We start from the raw sequence: 21,892 nt of genomic DNA on the forward strand, positions 1-21,892 counted from the left end.
GTAACGCATTAGTTACTTAAAAAAGGGCTCCCATTAATGCCCTTATAGCCATCATTTCAGTACTGTTATTGCATTGGAGAATAATACAATCTGTTGATCAAGAAATAGCAATAGAAATAGTAGAAATAGCCTGCATGTGTTCTACAACATACCGTGCATGGCTTTATCAACTTCTCCCTGGCTAGCAGTCCCTCGGTTAAAATCCAGCCGCTGTTGCTTCAACCTGATCCCACCAGAATGCGTGACTCCACCACCACTCCTTAACACCGCATTGCGTGGTGGAGTCACGACATTTGTTACATTTACGTGTCGGCACCACGCAAACAACGCCAATGTAAAGTGAATGAGGCTCCTTTGTCGTGGTGCAAGCACGCATTTCTACAACGTCCTGCAGTGAGCTTTTTATTCTATAAAACGTTTTTAAAATCTACTTTATAGCTTGTAGTAACTCACGGGAGGCTTGTTTTATTTTTATTTGTTTTCATAATAAAAAATGTTTTTCGTCAGAATGTATTATGGTGCATTATTTACCAAATTTGTGTTCTCAAAAAACAGTGCATTGTGTGTAATACAACTGTGATTTTTATTAAATTAGTTATTTTTTAAGGAAGGCCTGAGCTTCAGCTGTGTCAAATAGATTGTTCCCTTTAGTTTACGTTATTTAAAAGACAATTATATTCCTATTTGATCAATAAAGGGGTATTGTAGGCCAATATTAGTCATTTAAAAAATATATAATGATGATAATGATGGTGAAAACCACTCCCCCCACATCGGAAAAAACGATGGCTACTGACTGTATTTTAAATGCTTTTTGTTTAATAGTAATAATAATCATTTTTATTATAACAACAATAAACCAGAAGAAGATTCCGTCGTTACCACGGCAACGTTACGGCAACGTGACGTAGCCACGTTACGTTACCCACAATCACCTCACTTTCATTAATTTCAGCTGACAACGGACTACAGTAAGTATCTAAAATCAAGGGGAGTTTATTTCCTTAAAACACGAAATAATATTGCTTTTATTTATTCCACTGTAGCACAGTCTCTATAGCGTTTCATTGCTGGATATTAGGTTGAGTTTTGTAGTGTGTTTAGCTTTTAAAATAGGCTACGCGCAACCTACTGTAGCGGCCACGTCCAGCTACCAGCTACTAGCGGCCTCCGGTCTTCCGGTCAAAGTTTTTAGCTGGATAGCATTTATAGTTTATGCAGCTACATGACATTAGCTGTCCCCGACACAGTTGGATAGTGGAGGTGCCTGCTAGAAAGATATGTTTAAATGCATGTATTTGCACATGTGTTGTAAAGACAGTGTTCAACACAGAGTTTTAATAGTGGCTAAAGGGCCTCGGCGATGGAGTGGAACAAAAATGTGGAACTGGAGTTTTTCCAGAGGATTTGACTGGCCAGTGGGGATAACCCAATGTCCCACTCTGAATCAGAAATACTTAATTGATCTCCAGGGGAAATTGGGATTGTTACATTGTAGAATTTAAATATATAGTAGAAGATATAAGAAAAACAAGTATGCAAAAATATGTGAAGTAATATAACAACAGTGTTTCCCCTAGGATGGAGTCATAGCAGCGGTGCTAAGGCACGTGGGCCCAGCATAATGTGAGCGCGGAGCGCGTGGAATTTTTTTGTGTGTGCGCGTGCGAAGTGCGCCCCGCCAATTTGTTTCTATGTGTCAGCACAAGAAAGGCTCTTTGGGCCAAGTACCAGGGCCGGTTCTAGACAATTTGCGGCCCTTGGTGAGATTTTAGGCGACATTTTATGTGGAAAGAATAAATGAAAAATCTCTACAAAAGACAAAAACACTGCAAAAACAGAAACTTATTGACATAGGTAATAGACGTTACATTTACTTAATTATGAATGTTGTTACATCAAGGCCGAACATTTGGATGAGCGCCAACGTTCAAAAATTTGTTTTCCCTCCCAGAGCTACCAGCGCAGCGCCCCCCAGATCTGGCGTCCTAGGCGACCGCCTGTGTCGCCTATGCCAGTAACACAAATACTACAAATCCACATAACAAACAATCAAAAATGAAAAATGGTCGCCACTTATTATTATTTTAAGAAAAAGAAAAAAAAGTAAATTCCTTTTTTTTTTTTGGGTACCTGGCTGGCACCCCCTAGCAGCGGCGCTCATATTTCAGCAGCGGCGCTGCGCCGCCACTATTTGTATATAGGGGAAACACTGAACAATATGCAGTGTTTCCCCTAGGTTTACTGCTTTGGGGGGGGGGGGGGGGTGCTGGCTGAGGGGAGAGAGGAGCTGTGGATTATTGTTATTGATTGATGCATCAGTGTTTCTTAGGGTCAAAAACACTAAACTCACAACTTCAAATGAAAGCATTTAATTTATTTAATAAAAGAACACATGTTAAATGTGAAAAGTGACAGTAGAGATAGACTAGTTGCAATTTGGTGCTATATATAATTTACATTTTTTTTATAAAAAAGTATTTTTAAACACCTTGAATTTCAGGGGGAGCGCGGGGCTCCGTTGTCGGGGCGCAGCGCCCCTCCAAGACAATGGTAGGGGAAACACTGATATGCACAGTATAAATCCATAATGTGTGCCAGAGTAATGCTCACATGAATTATTATTGCATATAGAGTAATGCACAGATTAATTATTATTACATAGAGTATTGCACAGATGTTACTGTTATTCTAAATAATCCTATTTATGTTTCCTGTTTTACAGCTTCATTACAACGCTTACTATCACCAACACACACATATCCACACACACACACACACACACACACACACACACACACACCACACACACACACACACACACACACACACACACACACACACACACACACACACACACACACACACACACACAAATAAAACCAAGAGCCACTCTCTCTCTCACTGTCTCTCTTTCTATCACTCTCTCTCACTTTCTCTTTCAATCACTCTCTCACTTTCTCTTTTAATCACTCTCTCACTCCTACAAATGGCTGGAGGGTCACAAAAAAAGACCTGCCCAAACTGTAGAGAAAATATTTACTGTGGAAATAAAATCTGCCCACTATGTGAACATCCACAGGCAAACAATGTGAGACTCAAAAAAAAAATGGACAAATTCCAAAGCCAGCAGAAGCAGTGGTTGTCATCCATGACTAAAAACAGAATCAAGTCCCATGTTCTTGATGACGCCGCCCATCTGGTATGTAGTTTACAGAATTATCTCATTCACCAAAAGTGTGAAAAGTAGTTTTATTACTTTGACAGAGGATTATAAATGAACTGGTATTGCTTCACATCCACAGTATTAATTGTATCATTAATGAGAATATAATTCATGATTAATGATTTTCAAACAGAATTAACTAGGAAGTTTAGGAAGTGTCTCATAAGTTAAAAATCCCAAATGTATCCAACAAAACATGATGAACAAATCATTGTTTTTATTATGATGCCAGGATATTAGGATCAATTCAAATGTAAACAACAGTTTTGTGTATTTATCTAATTGATCTCTCTACCTCTCAACAATTATTTTCCCAGCTGGAGAAGTTGCATGCCCTTGGCTTGAAGCCCCTGCTGCTGCTGGCGTATCCCCCTACCATGAGGGTGCCACGGACATCTAAAATGAAGGTTTTGATGCCCATGCATGCCCAGCTTAGCCCATCAGCCAAGACATGCCTCGACAATGTGGAGGCCATTTTCAAGCTGGTGAGATTGCATCTATTTAATAACCATCTGCACGAGTCACTCATGCATATATTGACTATCTGTTATACAATGTGTGGTGTTGATTTGTCCTGTTTATTTCAAAGCAACAAAGAGAGTCATTTTAAAGAGCTGGGGTCTCATTTATAACTGTTATGTATGCACAAAACAGGGCTTGAAAGAGGTGTATGTCACTTCCCATGCATAAATTGTAATCTATATATTTTTTTTATTTGACAGAAGATTATGATGACAGGGGAAATTGTCTATGCAGATGGTGAGGTGGTGAATTGAAGCCAGATTGTAGAAATACATGTTATAAGCATAATTATACATATAATAAAGCCTATGAGTCCTAATTATATTGCAGGCCAAAACTTAAATAAATACATTTTGTTCACTTATCAAACTTCCATTTTCCAACGATAACCCAGTGTGGGGGATACCATTGACTTTTGCAAATATTGAAGCGATCAGTTTGATTGCTGTAAACATTTAATGACTGTATGATACTCGTAATGCTGCATGGTGGACCACTGGCCCCCTGCATGTAAGAATTAAGAGGGGACAAGTGTTCTGGGACATCCTCCACCACAATCAGAGTCACAGTCACACAGTCAGAAAAAAAATGTGTTTCTTCTTCAAATAAATTGCGCTGAGCAGTGGCTCTGTGGACAACCCTCAGCTTCTCTGGCTCCTCTGCCCTGATGCCAAGCAGATACCTGTGGGTGACATCATACTCAATCAATCTTTTTTTTTTACAGTTTAGGTTGATTAGGGTTGCCTTTGTTTGCATGTTTTGCACATTGGCCTAATTTCATATTTTATAATGTATGTGTGTGTATTCCATGTTCCTGTTTTCAAACATTCAATGTTCAAAGGTGTTATTTTCTTATGCTGCGCTCCAGCGTAGTTGTTGGAAATGACAATCTTAACTCCCAGGCTCCTCCAACAATGCAGCATACAAATATTACAAGAAGAAATAAAATAGTGCAAGAAGAAACTAGTCCAACAACGTTGGTGCAAAACTAACATGCAGGAATAAGTCAAATATATACATCTAAAATAGAATAAGATAAGACAGAAAGTAAAATGAAATACTAATATGGGGAGGCATGAATGAAAAGGTTGTATAAATAGATGTGGATATGTATAAATATATTATATATGAACAGATAACTAACCAATGCAACATTATTGTATTATACATAATAAATAAATAAATATGTGGGCTTTTAAACAGATTTGTACAAAAAACCCTTTGTAGGTTGGACAAGACTCAACCCAGACCAAGAGGAGAACCCTGACACACCAACACCACCCCAAGGCCCACCCAACCAACTGCCCGATGGAAGCTACATCTTAAATTTGGTGCCATGTGATCCATCACCCATCACCCATAGACAGCAACCACAGGAAACGGCAGATCCACAACCACACCAGGCTCCAAGCACCCACCCACCACCAAACCAGGCTCCCAGCACCCACCCACCACCACACCAGGCTCCAAGCACCCACCCACCACCAAACCAGGTTCAAATTATGCTGGAACCATCACACCAAATCCCACCAATGCGGCAGCCACGTAAAAGAACCAAAACAATTAAAGGTATGTTTAGCTTATATTCTACTCACATTTAGATGCCACATAAGCATCAGTAAGTTAATGTTGCGACTTTTGTAGACGTTCCAAACATGGATTTATTAAAGGCCGGACTCATATTTGCCTTCAAATGTTATGCATGGATGCTATATTTATGTTTCGCACACACGCACATTTTGGAGTTAAAACAAAGACACAACAGAGTAACCTGTATGTATGTTGTCTGATAAGCTGAAGTCACATTCATTAAAACCTTTCTATACTTTGTAATTTAATAGAAAGCTTGCACATCATTGCTTAATGTAATATAGTGCTACAGAGCCCAAGTCCCAGTGTAATGAATATAAGACTAAAACATATCCACTCAGTAGCAAGCAATGTAAGATGTAATCAGTCCATCAGCAGACACAGCAACATCCCGAAGGAATGGCAGAAAAGCTAAGATTTTGAATAAAAGTATGTGTAGACTCTGAAACTTCTGTGATTTCTCAGTAGGAAACACTAAATGTGCTTATGTCACACAGTGGAAATGTTTGTGCATTCTGAGTTGAGCCCTATACAAAACGTACTTTACCTGTTAATAATGTATTCCATACAATTACAGATTGCTCTCACAACCATCTCGAGGTGTTCCCTGTCCGCAAAATAATAAAGACAAGGAACTGAAAGGTAGGATAATGATTACCTGGATGACAGTGTTTGCTGTTGGATAACTTTCTGAATTTGTATCGCAATTACTTTATCTTACCTTGAAGGAATGCTGTTGTCCAATTCACAATATTAAGCTATTTGTGTAAACATCCTGTAAATCCCTCTAGTCGGTCAGATGTCTTTTTTCACGACTATATTTTTTTAAATATTTTTTATTTTTATATGCAAACTATTTGAACAATACATATATATCATAAGTACTTGTGAAAGTACAAAGCTCAAAGAGCATACAGATGTACAATGTCTTTGTCTGCCTGCCACAGGGGGGGACGGAGCACCTTTATGACTGGGAGCCCTGCACCATTTGGTATGTTAATTTGCTTTTGTACAATTACATCTATGTGTGCTGTTAACATTTGTGGTAATTTTTAGCACGCCATTATCTTAGGTGGTATTTCTTAAAGAAAAATACAAAAAGTTCTGCTGTCTGTAGCACCAGCTATACACAAGTTATTTTAAATGTGCAAAGTCCACACTAAACGATACATTGAAACTAGGTAATTTATTTAATTTAAGCTGTGTCAATATTTGATTACACCACAGAGACACCAGGTTCACGTTAGCTACTCTGGCGTTAAGTCCACACTTACTAAAGTATTAGTAAATAACCAAACAACAACAGCAATGTAAAGGAACTAGGACAAAGAATTATGATTAGACATTCATCTACAGATAGTGCAAATTAACAACAGTGACAATCAAGTGGTGAAACCGTAAACTACGACAAAGGGTAATATATCAGTACCCTATTATTGGGCAGATCAAATTGTAACGTAACAAACGCATCATGATATCATTTCCCCAAGGGGATCTATAGACTGTTTGTTATCTATCAAATGCTATTTGATCCCTTATCTTGGAATACAATGTGCCTGTTGGAGGAGTTCTTATTCACTTGAAATGTTGTGCTGTAAGGCTCTAGGGATGCAATGATTTTACATTTTGATGTTATGATGATAGTCTGAGGAAACATCACCTTTGTCAGGGTTTTACAATGATGACACTAAGGATGGATGAATGTGTTCTTATAATTCAAGGTTTTATAGGATTTTTCCACAACATTTTGGCATTTTCAGCTGCTGTGCCTATTTACCTTTGTTAACACGATTAACCAGTTTTCCATATTTTTCAATGAGCAACAGTTGCTGTAAGGAACCTTAACGTACCATAATGTAGTTGTTTAGAGAGTGAGAACAAAAACACTCAGTGTAGCTGAACTGTTAAAAGTGACATTGGTTAATCGCTGCATCCATACAGTGGAATACCAAATACTTCATACAACACTGCACTTGTCTTCAAACGTTTCTAAAACAGTATAAACATTTTAAAGTAGCCTAACGAAAATCAATTGAATGTGTATTACTGCTCACTAATTCTTCTTCACCCTCCCTTTATTTTATTTTTTTCTCAGTGGTATGTCCTGGCCTCCATCCTGGCAAGCAGCCTGATTCCCACCCCATGCAAATCCCATTGCAAAACAAAACAATAAATGTTTTGGTGTTTGTATGGAATTAATAAAGTGCAACAGTTTAACAACTGCAACAGACTTAACATTGTTTTGACTTGAAGGATTGTTGCATTGTTTTATGGCCACTGGCAATTAATTTCACAGGTGAACTGCATATTGATGTATGCTCACGGCTCCATTTCCCCCTTTAGATATACCATTTCAGGATCGGGGCCTAATCACCAAAGACTTAACATTTATCGTATGGCATGTGTCAATAAATGTTCTTTAAACAAAATGAAGTCTCTCCTGATTGAAATACACAGAAGCAGCCCACAAGGGGTCCTTGAGATGATAGTAAGTACATTATTGAAAACATTAATAACAGAATGCTTAATGCACAAAACATCAAGAAATAAGTAGCCAATGCTTCAATCCTTTGAGAATACACTGTTTGTAGGCTATTTTAATTTAATAATACATTACATTTATAAAGCGCTTCTCCTGGTCCTCAAAGCGCTTACAAGCAAGTAAAACAAAAATAACAAAAGTAGAAAGTGCTAAGCTAGGTGGAATAAGGGAAAGGGGTTAGTTGATTAGGAGTTGAAGGCAAGAGTGAAAAGGTGAGTTTTGAGAGATTGTTTGAATGATGTGAGAGTGTTGGCGGATCTGACGTGGCTGGAGAGGGAGTGGGGGAGGCTGCTGCGAAGGCCCTGTCACGCAGGGGCGGATTGGGACTAAAATTCAGCCCTGGAAACTGACCTAGTCCGGCCACATGAAATGTTAAATGTTAGAAGTCCGGTGTTTATTATTTAAAGTTTTACGTCTGATTCGTTCCTTTTTTCCTCACTGTACACAGCTCCAGTTTGGGCATTGGCCTGTCATCAGATTTATTTTTTGTTGCTGCTGTAGCGGAAGTTTAGTAACATTATTTTTGATGAAATACTCCAAATCTCCACCCTCCATAATTGCACTTGCTTCAGTTGCTTGCTACATTCTAAGGGCGGTGATGACAGTCACAGTACGAACTGAAGTATGCAATTTGATTGGATTGTGAGGCAAGGGAAGCCAGCCGCCTTTGGATTGTCCTTGGCATGGCCCTGACCTATCATAGATTCGCAGGGGCATGACGTGAGCCTAATCTGATTGGTCAATCCCTCCATTTTTTTCACCAAGGGAAGCCAATTTCGGTTTGCCTCCTCTCGCAACAGAGAGTGCAATCTACTATTTCACCATAACATCTAGAGGGGCGCTGTTTCACTCTTTGTAAAATACTCAATGAGAATGGGGGAGAGATGGGCCGGCAGCAACACCACAGAATAATTACCGAAACTAAACGAAGTGTTTTTATTTATTAAAATTATAACTACAATCCAAAAAAACAAGGGAAGCCTGGCTTCCCTTGGCCTCCAGGAGAAAACGCCACTGAGTTCAAGGGATAATTTTCACCCACCTCTTGCTCTTGCCCTGCACTTGTATGTGAGCTGGTTATTTCTAGTGATTGGAATTCCGGCTCTTCTTGGTGAGCCGGATCATTTGGCTCGGCTCACCAAGAAGAGCCGGCTCTTTCGGCTCCCAAACGAATGACTTTTTCAGTAATTTGAGTTTCAAAGTCCCCTCCAGACAACAAGAAGGAGCATTTTCGTCTAACTTTGATGTGGGATAAAAAAACATTTCTTCCATAAGTAGTTTACAGTATGAGTCTGCCATGTTTGTACTTAGTACTTCTTAGAATACTTGCAAACATAATATGAACTACTTTTACAGTGTACTTTTTCAGTAATTTGAGTTTCAAAGTCCTCTCCAGACAACAAGAATGAGCGTTTTTGTCAACTTTAATGTGGTCATTCTTGTTCTCTCTAAAAGTAGTTCATATTATGTTTGCAAGTAGTCTAAGAAGTACTAAGTACAAACATGGCAGACTCATAAACTACTTATGGAAGAAAGGTTTTTTAGACCACATTAAAGTTGACAAAAATGCTCATTCTTGTTCTCTGGAAAGGACTTTGAAACTCAAATTACTGAAAAAGTACACAGTAAAAGTAGTTCATAGTATTTGTGCAACAAGTTTATGAAGCAATAAGTCCTACAATTATTCTCATAAATTACCCTGTTCCTCAATTGCAAATTATAGAAATGAACCACCTTTTAAGTAAACCTTTTAAAATGCTTGTTTTCTGAATGGAGATTGGGTCGACCAGGCTAAGCTAACGTTGTATATGCTCACTCCACACTCATAACAACGGCCTACAGACATAAATAAACCAGCGACTGTATTCGCCATGACACAAACAGTCTGTGGTTTGTACTTGTTTAACTTCTGTAGAGTTTCTGAACAGATATGAGGAGCTGTGTTCTCTGCGCTAACTGCTAACAGCTAATGGCTGATGTTTTCTGGTTGAACGTCAGTGACGGCAGGCTGAGATCCTCACCTCTGATTGGCTTCCGTGAGAACGCGTGACGTGAATTTGACGCTCGAGTTGAAAAAATTTAACTCTCGCGTTTGACCCCCTTCGATAATATTGGTGTTAATGTTCACTTTATTTTAATTTAAGAGGCCATGTATATTTAAGTTATATTTATTTTGATTTATTAATGTTCCATTCAAAAATGTTATTAAAAAGGCATGTACACCATAAAAGATTACAATTGAGATCTATTGTCAGGAATGTTAGTGTTATATCAAATAGTGAATTCTACTGCAACAGAAGGTTGCACGTCTGCACAGTGTTATATTTTCACCGCTCAGTGTCAGTAAATATTGTGCAGTTAGTATTGGACTACAAGATAGATGAAAGCCTGTACAGGTACAGTTATTTAAAGCATAAATGGGTCGGTTGGGTTCTGGAAGTGTGGTTACAGCAATTGTGCTTGGTTGGCGTGGCCTGGGCCTGGTGGTGGGGCCCAATGTGATATCTTTTCATGGGGCCCAAAATCCATGGCGGCGCCCCTGGCTGTGAGCTCTGTGTGCTAACTGCTAACAGCTAACGGCTGATGTTTTCTGGTTGAACGTCGAGATTGCGTCACGCGAATATGACGCTTGAGTTGTAAAAATTGAACTCGAGCGTATGTCGTGGCCACCTTCAATCGCGCCGCGGAATTCGCATCCACCGCTTCATGCGCGCCCGTCGGAGCAAATTCGCTTCTCTCCACGTCTCTTTGAGCCGGCTCGTTCGCGACCGACACATCACTCAGGAGTGACATGAGTCCGCACACACACAAGACCGCAATTATGGCAGAAGCAAAAAAGCCGAAAATATATAATTTTCACTCCGAGTGGGAGGATGATTATTTTTGTATCTATTCAAATTCAAAGTCCATCTGTCTCATCTGCAATGCGAGCGTGGCTTTATCGAAGAAGGGTAATTTAGGAGCGGCATTTCAAAACAGTGCACAAACGATACGAGACGGAATTCCCTCCTAATTCTGCCCTACGCTCCCAAAAGGTGAGGGACCCGAAAGGACAGCTAAATGCACAGCAGCCCATTTTCACCAGGCCCAACAACAAGAGCAAGGCTGCTACCATAGCATCTTATCGTGTCAGTCACGTTCTTGCGAAACACATGAAATCTTTCAAAGACGGGGAAGTTGTGAAAGAAGCTTTCCTGGAGGCTGCCAACGCGCCTTTTGGGGACAGTAAAAATAACAGTAGCATTTCAACAGGTTTTGATATAATAAAAATGAGTTAAATACCGTTATTAATCAGCAGTGAGTTTTAGTTTGTTTGAAGTTATTCATTATAATTATTGTACACAATGGTATAAGAATGCAAACTTAAATTGATTATAGTCTATTATCAATTCAGGTTAAGAAACTAGTGTTGCTTGCATCCTATTTTAAAGGCATTTCTTTTTAAATACTCAACTAAAATGCAACAAAAAAGGGTTTGATTCTATTAATTTTGTCTTTTTTATTGCACTTTGGCAGCAGATTCCTGTGTAGCTTCAGATCTGAGTCATCTTATTAGTAAGCCTAATTAATAATTTTGTTGCAACACTATTTTTATATAATGGCAAAGAAAGGGTTCAGTGTCTTTTCTTTTTTTCCTGTGTCATATGTGGCAGCACTGTTCAATGTTTCTTGAAAACATTACCCACTGTAGTATGTGACGTGTGAATAAACTCCAACTCTGTATCAAAAACACTGTTGTGTAACTTCAGTTAAATACTTGTATGTGTGTAGATTAGAAAGGGGTCAGATAAAGGATCTGCAGTATTTTATGAAGTATTAATCGTACAAAGATCAGTTTTATACAAGTAGAAGTGCGTATTTACCTGGTAGTAGGCTGTCAGTAATGGCTACGCCTCTCTATTTGGACTGGTAGATCTCGGCAGACTGGCAAGTTTCAAAGTAGCTCTCGGTTCAAAAAAGGTTGGGCACCCTGAGTTAAACCCTCCAGAAAAACGCGGGCTAAAATCCTTGATTATGCGGGCTAAAATCCTTGATTATGCGGGCTAAAATCCTTGATTATGCGGGCTAAAATCCTTGATTATGCGATTAAACATGCAGGGTTTGCGGGAAGTTGCGAAATATGCGGAAAGTTACGAAAAATAATAGATTTTTTTTTAAATATTGGGCCGTCTTATTTATTCTCTCTCACACACAACCTGCCACTAACGTTAAACCCCTTTCCTATTCAATTAAACACATTCAATGTTTATTTATTGTAAAAGCAATTGGGCTATTTTAATCTCACACACACACACACACACACACACACACACACACACACACACACACACACACACACACACACACACACACACACACACACACACACACACACACACACACACACACACACACACACACACACACACACACACACACACACACACACACACACACACACACACACACACACACACACACACACACACACACACACACACACACACACACACACACACACACACACACACACACACACACACACACACACACACACACACACACACACACAGAGAGAGAGGTTGATCCCTCGGTGAACGTGAGTTGTTTGGCTTTCTTGTCCGCAGCAGCAGAAAGCATTTTCGAATGTTTGAATGAATCAAAGTGGGTCGTCACCGTCGACTTTCTCTTATGCTCCAACACACAGTTGCACGGGGCGCAGAATAGTTTCCCCCCACTTTCGTGAAAGACATCGGGGTACTGCTTTGCCCGGTCTTTAGCAGAAATGTTCGTCGGTAAATGAGATGGATCAGATTTTTTATCTTGGTGTTTTCTCTCTCGTGTGAGTTCCACACGTTCACTCTACGGTGTTGTTTACCTTCTGTGATGCGCGAGCTGATGACATCACGTCATCATCATCACTACTTCACGTCAAGACGAGTTAACTCTTTTTTTTCTCAACTTTGTGTGGAAAAATGCGGGGATTATGCAGCCTTTTGAAAATCTGCGCCATTTTGCTGATTATGCGGTAAATTCTGCGAACGCAGGATCGCGTTTTTCTGGAGGGCCTAGTGTTGGACACTTATGTATGTACAACATCTGAAGATGTGTAGTTTTATTCAGGTTTTCACATAATTTTACAGCATATTGCTATACTATTTCAGACTCAGTATTTACATTCTTATATTCAAAGAAAATCAGTAATATCTTTAAAACCTACAAGTCCTTTTATATCAGCTGTGCACCGTTATGGTGTAAATATAACCTATCTACAAATTAGATCAAATGTAAAAGTCAGCCGAATTAGTGTTGATACTGCAAGGAGACGTATTGTGTGAAGAGAAATTGAAGATGTGGTTTAATTGTTGATATATTTATGATCCACGTCAAGTATTCAGTTTCGGCGGCATTTCTTCCAGTTTTTCCAAAGGTTTTCTCATCAGGGCTCTATAAATAAAGAACTATGGCAGATCTGTAATATGTAATGCAGCCGAACGGTGTATTACAATGCCGTTATGTGATGATTTTCAAAGAGAAAAGCAAAAACACTCGGAATAAAGTATTATTTACAAAAAGCCAGAGATTATGGAATTAAACAAATGAATAAAAACAAGGATAATTGTGTGTTATTTAGAAAATTAGAAGGAAAAAAAGATTTTAAAAACAGATTTCAGTATTCTGAGGCTCTGAGCCCCATTTCTTTTCCTCACAGACGACAAAAAAAGTCAGACATTATACGATTTAAAATAAAAACAATAATTGTGGCTTGATATTGAGTAAGAACACGTTTTTATGAACCCCACAGCTTCCGGTCTTCCAAGACTCGAACGGACTTAAAGGCACGAAACATACTACCAATAGAAATACATTGCTTTTAAAATCGTTCTGAGTGACACGAAAAAAAGGGAAAATCGTGTTGGTGAACATGATTCAATAGATTAAATGTCGTGACTATAACACGAAATGCTGTGAGACTGGGTTGTAATAGTTCATGTTGAACGTTTAAATGAAGTCTGTAGCCAAATGATTGCACTAATGGCCTTTTCAAAGAAGATTTAAAGGTTCCCTCAATTGAATTACATCCTCAAACAACAAGCAAATTAGCAAGCAGCACACACACAAACACGGCATGTGAGTCAGGTCCACACCCAGCTTCAGAGACGGGAACACCCACATCCACAGCATTATTACAGACACACACAGAACTTAATGGCAAATCACAACTCTGTCGAATTGTGGGTTCTGGTCTTTTGGTTTTACTGTAGACTGCTTGGAAGCTGCCACCTGCTGCTTCCAAGCTACAAACTCTGCAACTAAATGACCAGGGTCAAGACAACAGAAACACAATCTTTTAGTCCTGGGACCTGGAAGAGAAACAGAATGAGCATGTGTGGCATGCCTGTTACGAGCTTTCCGTAAAGAAACACGACGAGAAGAATTACACTGAGCCATAACACAACTGTGCGTTGTGCTCATCCGCCATAGTGGCGGTCTGCTGCAAGGAGGTTCTTTTTTGTTCATTTAAATTAACAACAGCATGTTCTGGTACATAGTTTTTGAATTTCTCCAACATCATAAGTTCACACATTGAGGTAAGGTCATCAGCTTTACAAGCTCTACACCACCTGTCAAAAATGATTTTGTTCTCCCTTGCGAAGTCCACATAAGTCTGGCCAGGAGTTTTCTTCAGGCTGCGCAAACACTGCCTATATACTGTAGGCCTCAGGCACAAGCTCATACGCCGTGAAAATAGCTCCTTTAACATTTTCATAAACAATGCTGTCTTTAACAGGAAGAGAAGAGCAAACCATCTTAGCCTTACCAACTAACGTGCACTGTAACAGTATAGCCCACACATCCTTCTGTCACTGCAAAGCAGCAGCAATATGCTCAAACACAACAAAGTATGACTCAACTTCAGACTCGCGAAATACTGGAACCAGTGCAATAACCGTCAAATAATAATTCAGACAGGGGAGCTCCGCACCGCCTGCCTGCCGCTAGGGGGTGCTGCAGCGCCCTCAGCACCACCCTTCCCGCGCCCGTGTATGTTACACTTGGCCAGATGGCATGACATAGGAGACTTCTTCACAGTTTGTAGATCTGGTTTGAACACTCACTGAACACACGGTTGGAACACCGCTCTGAGTCAGGTCCACACCCAGCTTCAGAGACGGGAACACCCACATCACTATTACAGACAGACACAGAACTTAATGGCAAATCACCACTCTGTCGGGTTCTGGTATTTTGGTTTTACTGTAGACTGCTTGGAAGCTGCCACCTGCTGCTTCCAAGCTAAGAACTCTACAAAAACCAAGTAAGTGTGTTGCTGAACTTAGCGGAAAATGCTGAAAAGTGAAATGATTTGAATCAAATTGTTACAGCTCAAATGCATTGCAATGACTTCCATATTAAAAAAAGACTTTAAAAACCTGAATATTTTTAAAAGTTTTACATATTTTGAAAAAGTTGAAAGTTTCCCATCATGTGCTGAAAAGGCTGAATAGTTTGATATTTGAATGGTTTCTGCAGCTGAAAGTAGGCTGAGGGGGTTAAATAAAGATATTACATGTAAGTAGTAGTAAAGGAATGTTTACAAACACCTGTGTGTGTAAGCCCAGAGATCAAAGGTTACCACGGTGACAACGTTATCAAAATAGATGTTTACGTCTGTCTGTCTGTCTGTCTGTGGGCGTGTCTGCTCTGTATAGATTCTGCTTGTACAAAAACCAAGTAAGTGTGTTGCTATTTGCGTCCGTTTATGAAGCTGAAGGAGCCTAGGAGCGTCACAACTGCACGCCTCGGGGACCCTGACCAAGCGTCGCTCCTGGGCGTTTATGGAGTGAGAGTGTGTTGCTATGCAAGTCAATGGGACGCCCTGCTCGTCGAAAACTGACTCTCAAGGGGTACCCTGTCCGTAATAGAGTGACGGGGAGGGGCCCTGACCATCCGTCAACATGTGACGGGTTGGGAGTGAGAACGTTCTGGACACACACCTAAGTCCCACGATTGAAGGCTGGCTCTGACAAGGAGGGAATAACTAGAAGGATTATAATATCACACATAGTGATAGTTAAATAGTTAAAAATGATTATTCTGGCCAACTGCTGAGGGTTCCCCCAAAATCACAATGTGTAGCTGCATTCAATTAACACTCTCTGCAAATCACCAATATACCTAAAGACTATGAATGTCCTGCTACATACAATTAATCTCCTACCTCTGGTCGCCCCTACCCCTGATGCAAACGCATCCACTCAAATATCACCTCACTGGACACCTCCGCAGCGGTGATTCTCTACACAGTCTCTGCTGGGGATGTCAAGAAGCCTGGCGTTTACAGGCCACATGTTAACATTTTAGTGGTACACTGAATGTTACAAGTCCTAACCGCAGCTTCACATACCTCGTATAGGGGGAATACACGCCTATCAGCCAGACAACGATGACCGGAACAAGAACACACTCGTAATAGTCACAACTGATTTGGGTGAGGGCCGTGGGAAGTAGGGGTGCTGAGGGTGCTGCAGCATCCCCTAGTGGAGGACAGGGGATCTGCACTTCCACAAGATTAAATGCAAATATAATTTTAAAAAACGCGAATTTTCAGCCTTGATGTAACAACATTCATTATTAAGTAAAGAAAACACCCTTTTCACCCCGGTTACATTTCCGATTTGCCCCGTACGATGGGCGCTGTAAGTGACGAAAGTGGGGAATGTTGGCTTATCAGGCGCCCGCAGCTCACAGCCAAAGTGAGAGAGAGAGAGAGAGAGAGAGAGATAGATAGATAGATAGAGAGAGGTAAAGGACTCTCAGTGTTTAGATAGTTCACTTTAGTCTAAGTTATCTCAGTGGATCTCAAACGTTTTGATCACAATTTATGCAAGCAAATATTTCAAAGGCACACCTTTATAATTATTAGGATAAATAAAAACAGGTTTGAAATCATTCCAATGTATAGGACAGTAGACCAAAAATATTGTTTAAAACTGGAGAGATTTAAAAATATGCATAAATAAATAAATGTTAACTGGTAAAATAAGATATAAATGAACCACAAAAATAAAACAAGTTAGCCTACATTTATTTGTTATTGGCTATGGTAGGTTATTGGTTATGTTCACATACAAACCGATCTTTTTCACATGGGTGTTTAGAGTTGTATCCCCTAGATCAGTCTCTAGTAATTGGGCGGTCAAAGTGCACCAGATTGAAGTATTTTACTTTAAAATGTAAAACAAAATCTTCCTGGGGGGGCACCCCCGGACACCCCTAGAGGATGTGACGTCCACCCCCCAATTAAAACATGTTCATGCAATAATGAATACATTTGAAGTCATTTTATATAAGCTGTCCATCATGTCAATACGTTTCTCTTTTTGTAGTGTATTGGTCTTTTGAAGAGGTTTTTCATTGCCAGCTAAAATCTTGCCTAGGGCAGCAAATTGGTCAAAACCGGCCCTGGTGTCATCCCCACAGCACCCCCCATTTGAAACATGTTCCCACGGCTATGGGTGTCAGTGGCAGAGGTGTGGACTCGAGTCACCAATTTGATGACTTGAGACTCGACTTGACGACATAACAAAACACTTGTTGCGACTCGACTTGGACTTGAACACCAATGACTCGGGACTTGACTTGGACTTGAGCCTTCTGACTTGAGGTGACTTGATAATGTAATTCAGAGGTCTCCAACACGCCGATCGCGAGATGCCGCTAGAAGAGCAGACTCCCGCCAGGGAGAGCAGACTCTTCAGCTGCTCCTACTATTGCTGAGAATCCTTGCAGGCAGGGGCGGGTCTTTATTTAGCACAGACACACTAGGATCATACCATTATGTGAAAGAAGGGTGGGGGGCAGAGCAGGTGTAGTTGTACAGGCCAGCTTCTCAGAGCGACGGGGGGACGGATTGAAATGCAAGCACGTCGGAAAAAGTCAACAAATTAGCGAAAACCGAAAAAAGGAGCAGCATCTGGCTGCATTTCAATGATATTGGAGAAAGCAAAGCTGAGTGCAGGATTTGTAAAATGAAAATAACCTTCAGAGCAGGTTTTTTTTTTGGTAAGCACTCAGGATTTATTGTCAGAGGTGGGAGAAGTTCAGATCTTGTACTTGAGTAAAAGTACCAGAGTGTAGGAATACTCGGTTACAATAAAAAGTCCTGCATTCAAAATGTTACAAGTAAAAGTACAAAAGTATTATCATCAAAATATACTTAAAGTACCACCTGCAGAGGGATGTAGATTCAGGTGTTCTTTTCCCCATAGAGACCGCCTCGCTGCGCATTATCCCTTGCATAAAGATAGATTGTGGGTCCCTTATAACATGTTGTACACAGTGGAAATAAACATTCTAGTTACCTCCACATCAGGGATCTTATACATTAAACTCCTTCTGAATCAAACCGCCACGGTAGCCTTACCTTACTGATCCCTCTTAAATTAGAAAATAACACGTTACTTTACCAGCAGAGAAAATAGATTATTGAATTATTAATGTGACTAATAAAGAGCAGTTTGATTATTAAGTATTATTCTGTTGATCGATGTCATTACATTTGGTGAAAAGCACATAATGACTTGTTTATGACTCGTTTTGTCAAAGTTTAGGACTTGGACTTGACTTGAACTTGCCCATCCTGACTTGAGACCTGACTTGTACTTGAGCGCAAAGACTTGAGACTTGACTCGGACTTGCAAAACAATGACTTGGTCCCACCTCTGGCAGTGGGCATTTAAAGTGTAGCGGGAGATGCTGAACTACGTACAGCTGGGGCGTTTTCCTTATATGGAAGGGCCAGCTGACTAAAGAAAGGTGGGGGGGGGGGCTCTGAAAGGGGCAGTGGCGGCCCAGCCACCTGAAAAAATTATCTGACAGCTAATCCAGAAAACAGTAGCGCCGGCTACACATGCATGCCTGAATGCTTGTTAGTGCAAGCGTGTATGTTAATATTAAATTCAGATTCACTGCTTTTTTAAACATTCCCATATTGCTGCTAAAATGCTATTGAGCACCTCCTACTGTCTGCATATCATATCAGTTCCCACCATATGTTGAAAACACAAAATTCTGCATTATTCACTCCAAATTAAAACTTCATGTGAACACAATCTTAGGCAGAGTGGTTATGAGCAATAACTTAATGACAAAAGGGATTTGCTCATTAATAGCAGTTTTATTGCTGTTTGATGTGGATTTATTTCCTACATTACAAGACAATGATTTCATAATCACTAGAAAAAGAAAAGAAAACTGATAAAGCACATGACATGAGGCATTTGAACACAGAAGACATGTTGGTAAACGTACAGGCGTAAAACATACTCCGATATAAAGCTCAGTTTTAATCAGCTGGTCCTGTTCCTGCTACAAGTCAACATGTCTGCCGTAAAAAAGGTCTATTGAACTTCGTCCATCAGGCAAAGTAAAATAGACAGGTAAAGAGAAAAGGACAACATTTCAAGCAATCGAAGATTCATATTCTTGTTGGATGTTTGCTGTGGGGTCGCAGCTTAATTACATTACATTACATGTTACTTGTTAGACGCTTTTACCCAAAGCGACTTACATACTCATGACTGTGGACATTCCCCACAGGAGCAATTTGGGGTGAAATGTCTTGCCCAGGGACACAACAACATGCTGACTGCAGTGGGGTTTGAACACCTAAAAACAAGGGCCCACTATGCCACACGGCCCCGTGGGCTTCTTGCAAGGGCATCCAAAACGAACTTTGTAGTCACGGCACATGCCCGATTTCTGGTCCTTGTTGCGGCAAACAAATCCCTGAGTTGGATTGAAGCTGAAAAACAATACCAATTATTAAATGAATCAGTTCGATAGTTATATGAAGAAAACCGATTTTAAAAGCAAACAAAAAGATATTTCAAATTGGATATGTTGCTTAAACCTGATTTCATGTTTAGCTCTGATATAAACCCAATGCGGTTTATTAAAGTACATTAATGCTAGTTCAAATAAACCTCTACAACCCTTTCAATTATCATACTTGTTCTTGTTGTCAGGTGGAACTTTGTTTCTAATGTTTTAGCTCTATGAAACATGGTGCACTTATATGATTCTGTTTTCTTCAAGTTTGTATTTTGTTGGTCGAACGCACTTATTGTTAGTCGCTTTGGATAAAAGCGTCAGCTAAATGCAATGTAATGTAATGTAATATTAAACATCTCAGATATCCAATACAATGACATTTCTTCTAATGTAAATGAAATGTCCATGTAGAGAGTTCCTATTCACTGTTATAGGTGCAGTTACAGGCAGCACATGTGGGTGACTTGTAAGCAGTTTTAAATGTTCAGAAGTACCAATGTATTCCTGGGATGTGGTTAAATAATCATTTGCATTATTTCAGTGAGGCAACTTACATAGAGAAGTTCTCCCCTGTGGAGATGGCTGGGGTCATCGTGTCAGTGGTAACGGCCTCAATGTACAGAGGGTTTTCACAGATCTCTCTTGGGTATTCTTTCCTCAGGTTACTCAAATTCTCCCAATCCCCTGTGCCACTGGGATTGTCACGGTCAAACCATCTGGACCAGCACACTGCAAGGAGCAATAAACGAGTGAGAGGACGACTGGGTAGGAAGCTGTAAAACTCTCCTAAATGAATGCTTATTCAAGAGAGTGTTTATACAGTGTGGTGTGCTCTTACCTCCTCCACCACAGAAAGGGGGATGGCAGCTGAAACGAACACGGTAGTCACTGCACTTCTTGTTTTCGGGTTGATCATCGTTTCTGCAGACGAATCCTGAAGTGACGTCATTTCTGAAAAGAAAAAGTTTAGTCCAGATGGAAATATTTCCCCAAAAAGTTGATTGGGCGCCATGGGGATTCTGTACAGACATTCCTGTTCCCTGAAGGATAAATGCTTTCTTATTTTTTAGGCCTTTCCTCCAGTGCCAACAGGAAGTTGACAAGAGCAGTTCTGAGCATTTTAACAGATTGGATGGATAGCAATTTCATTCAGTAACACATTCATGTCCCCCGCAGGAATAAGTGTAATCACTTTGGCAAGCCAACATTAGCATTTAAATCAATTCAACACTGTTCCTAAGTGCACCCTCACAAAGCCAGCGTTTTGTTTAACTAGTGTGTAGCCACTGAAGGCTTGTGAGAAAGATAATTGATTTAAAATATATCCAGTACTTTACAATTGTGACTGGCAACTGACTGAACCCCCTCTACTTATTCCCATTGCTCATTGGTTACCAAGTATATGGCTAGTCAATAGAGCAAACTAGTATGGGGAAATATAATTTGGTGTCAACAAGTACACAAACATATGCAGTAGCAACACTTAAGCAACAAATTCAGTAGAATACAGTATCAACCATCACATCAAACATTCAAATTACTCCTACTTGTTCAGCACTTACTTAAAAATCACATCCCCTGCTCTGATCACACTGAGTCCAGAGAGGGTCGTGGCCTCTATACCCTGTGGTTTGCGGCAGATCTTTCCAAGGTTCTCCTTGTAAAGATTGGATAAGGTTTCCCAGTCTCCAGATCCACTGGGGTCATCTCTGTCAAACCAGTCAGTCCAGCATTCTGGATATGGGCATTTAAAATGAGATAGGTAAGCAACAATACATTTAAAACATTACTGAAATAGCACGTTGGGATTTGTGAAGTGTCAATATAGGTATGATTTGCTTACGAATGTGGGTGGGATAGTAGCAGGGAAGTTCTAAATAGAATACAAAAAAAACAGAATTATGAGTGTCAGAAATGCCTATTAAGAAAGGGAGCCTCTGAATGGTTTAAATAACTACTTACGTGGCATAATCTCTGGAACTTCTGCAAGTAAGACTTTACCGACAGTCTTCTGGTGGCTTTCTGGTAAAGGTTAAGAGAAATCTTTTACAAACTGTGACTTTGTATATTCCGGGTGAAATACAAATAAGATCATGTCATTTTTATAATTAACTTACCCAAGAACAATGCGGCAACAATGGCAACACTTAACTATCAGAGAAAATACAAAATGTAAAGTTGATTATGACATACTT

The 21,892-nt window shown here is 40.0% G+C and overlaps 3 protein-coding genes across 9 annotated transcripts in view; 1 reads left to right on the top strand and 2 right to left on the bottom strand.

The window, feature by feature from the left end:
- Window positions 1-16,382, bottom strand: part of LOC307016968 (uncharacterized protein) — a 38,185-nt gene extending 21,803 nt beyond the window's left edge. For 2 of the 4 annotated variants that reach the window (XR_013801984.1, XM_079646358.1), the window contains exons 1-2: window positions 16,270-16,332; window positions 16,132-16,193 (exon numbers count right to left, since the gene is read on the bottom strand). The gene's annotated coding sequence lies outside the window, so the exon portion shown is untranslated. Of the gene's footprint in view, window positions 1-16,131; window positions 16,194-16,269 lie in introns of all 4 variants that reach the window. The other 2 variants (XR_013801983.1, XM_079646361.1) reach the window with 2 other exon arrangements.
- LOC307016442 (uncharacterized protein) lies at window positions 950-7,737 on the top strand. 4 transcript variants are annotated; one of them, XM_079645562.1, is made up of 7 exons: window positions 950-971; window positions 3,083-3,202; window positions 3,544-3,711; window positions 4,976-5,317; window positions 5,916-5,980; window positions 6,286-6,329; window positions 7,434-7,737. In XM_079645562.1, exons 2-4 carry the CDS (start codon window positions 3,110-3,112, stop codon window positions 5,072-5,074), a joined length of 360 nt encoding a protein of 119 aa, XP_079501688.1. In that variant the 5' UTR covers window positions 950-971; window positions 3,083-3,109; the 3' UTR covers window positions 5,075-5,317; window positions 5,916-5,980; window positions 6,286-6,329; window positions 7,434-7,737. The 4 variants fall into 4 exon arrangements, 1 of the variants encoding a protein (XP_079501688.1); XR_013801806.1 differs by lacking the exon at window positions 950-971 and having other exon boundaries at window positions 2,301-3,202; window positions 4,952-5,317; XR_013801807.1 differs by lacking the exon at window positions 950-971 and having other exon boundaries at window positions 2,301-3,202; window positions 4,976-5,241.
- A 3,116-nt stretch (window positions 16,383-19,498) lies between the features above and the next one.
- LOC307016258 (mucin-5AC-like) lies at window positions 19,499-21,666 on the bottom strand (the record flags this gene model as incomplete). Its single annotated transcript, XM_079645297.1, has 6 exons — window positions 19,499-19,668; window positions 20,252-20,426; window positions 20,536-20,648; window positions 21,260-21,431; window positions 21,541-21,570; window positions 21,660-21,666. The coding sequence occupies 6 exons, from the start codon at window positions 21,664-21,666 to the stop codon at window positions 19,533-19,535; spliced, it is 633 nt and encodes a 210-aa protein (XP_079501423.1). The 3' UTR covers window positions 19,499-19,532.
- Between the last annotated feature and the right edge of the window lie 226 nt (window positions 21,667-21,892).

Source organism: Notothenia rossii (assembly GCF_949606895.1).
Source record: "Notothenia rossii genome assembly, chromosome: 8".
Classification (NCBI taxonomy): Eukaryota; Metazoa; Chordata; class Actinopteri; order Perciformes; family Nototheniidae; genus Notothenia; species Notothenia rossii.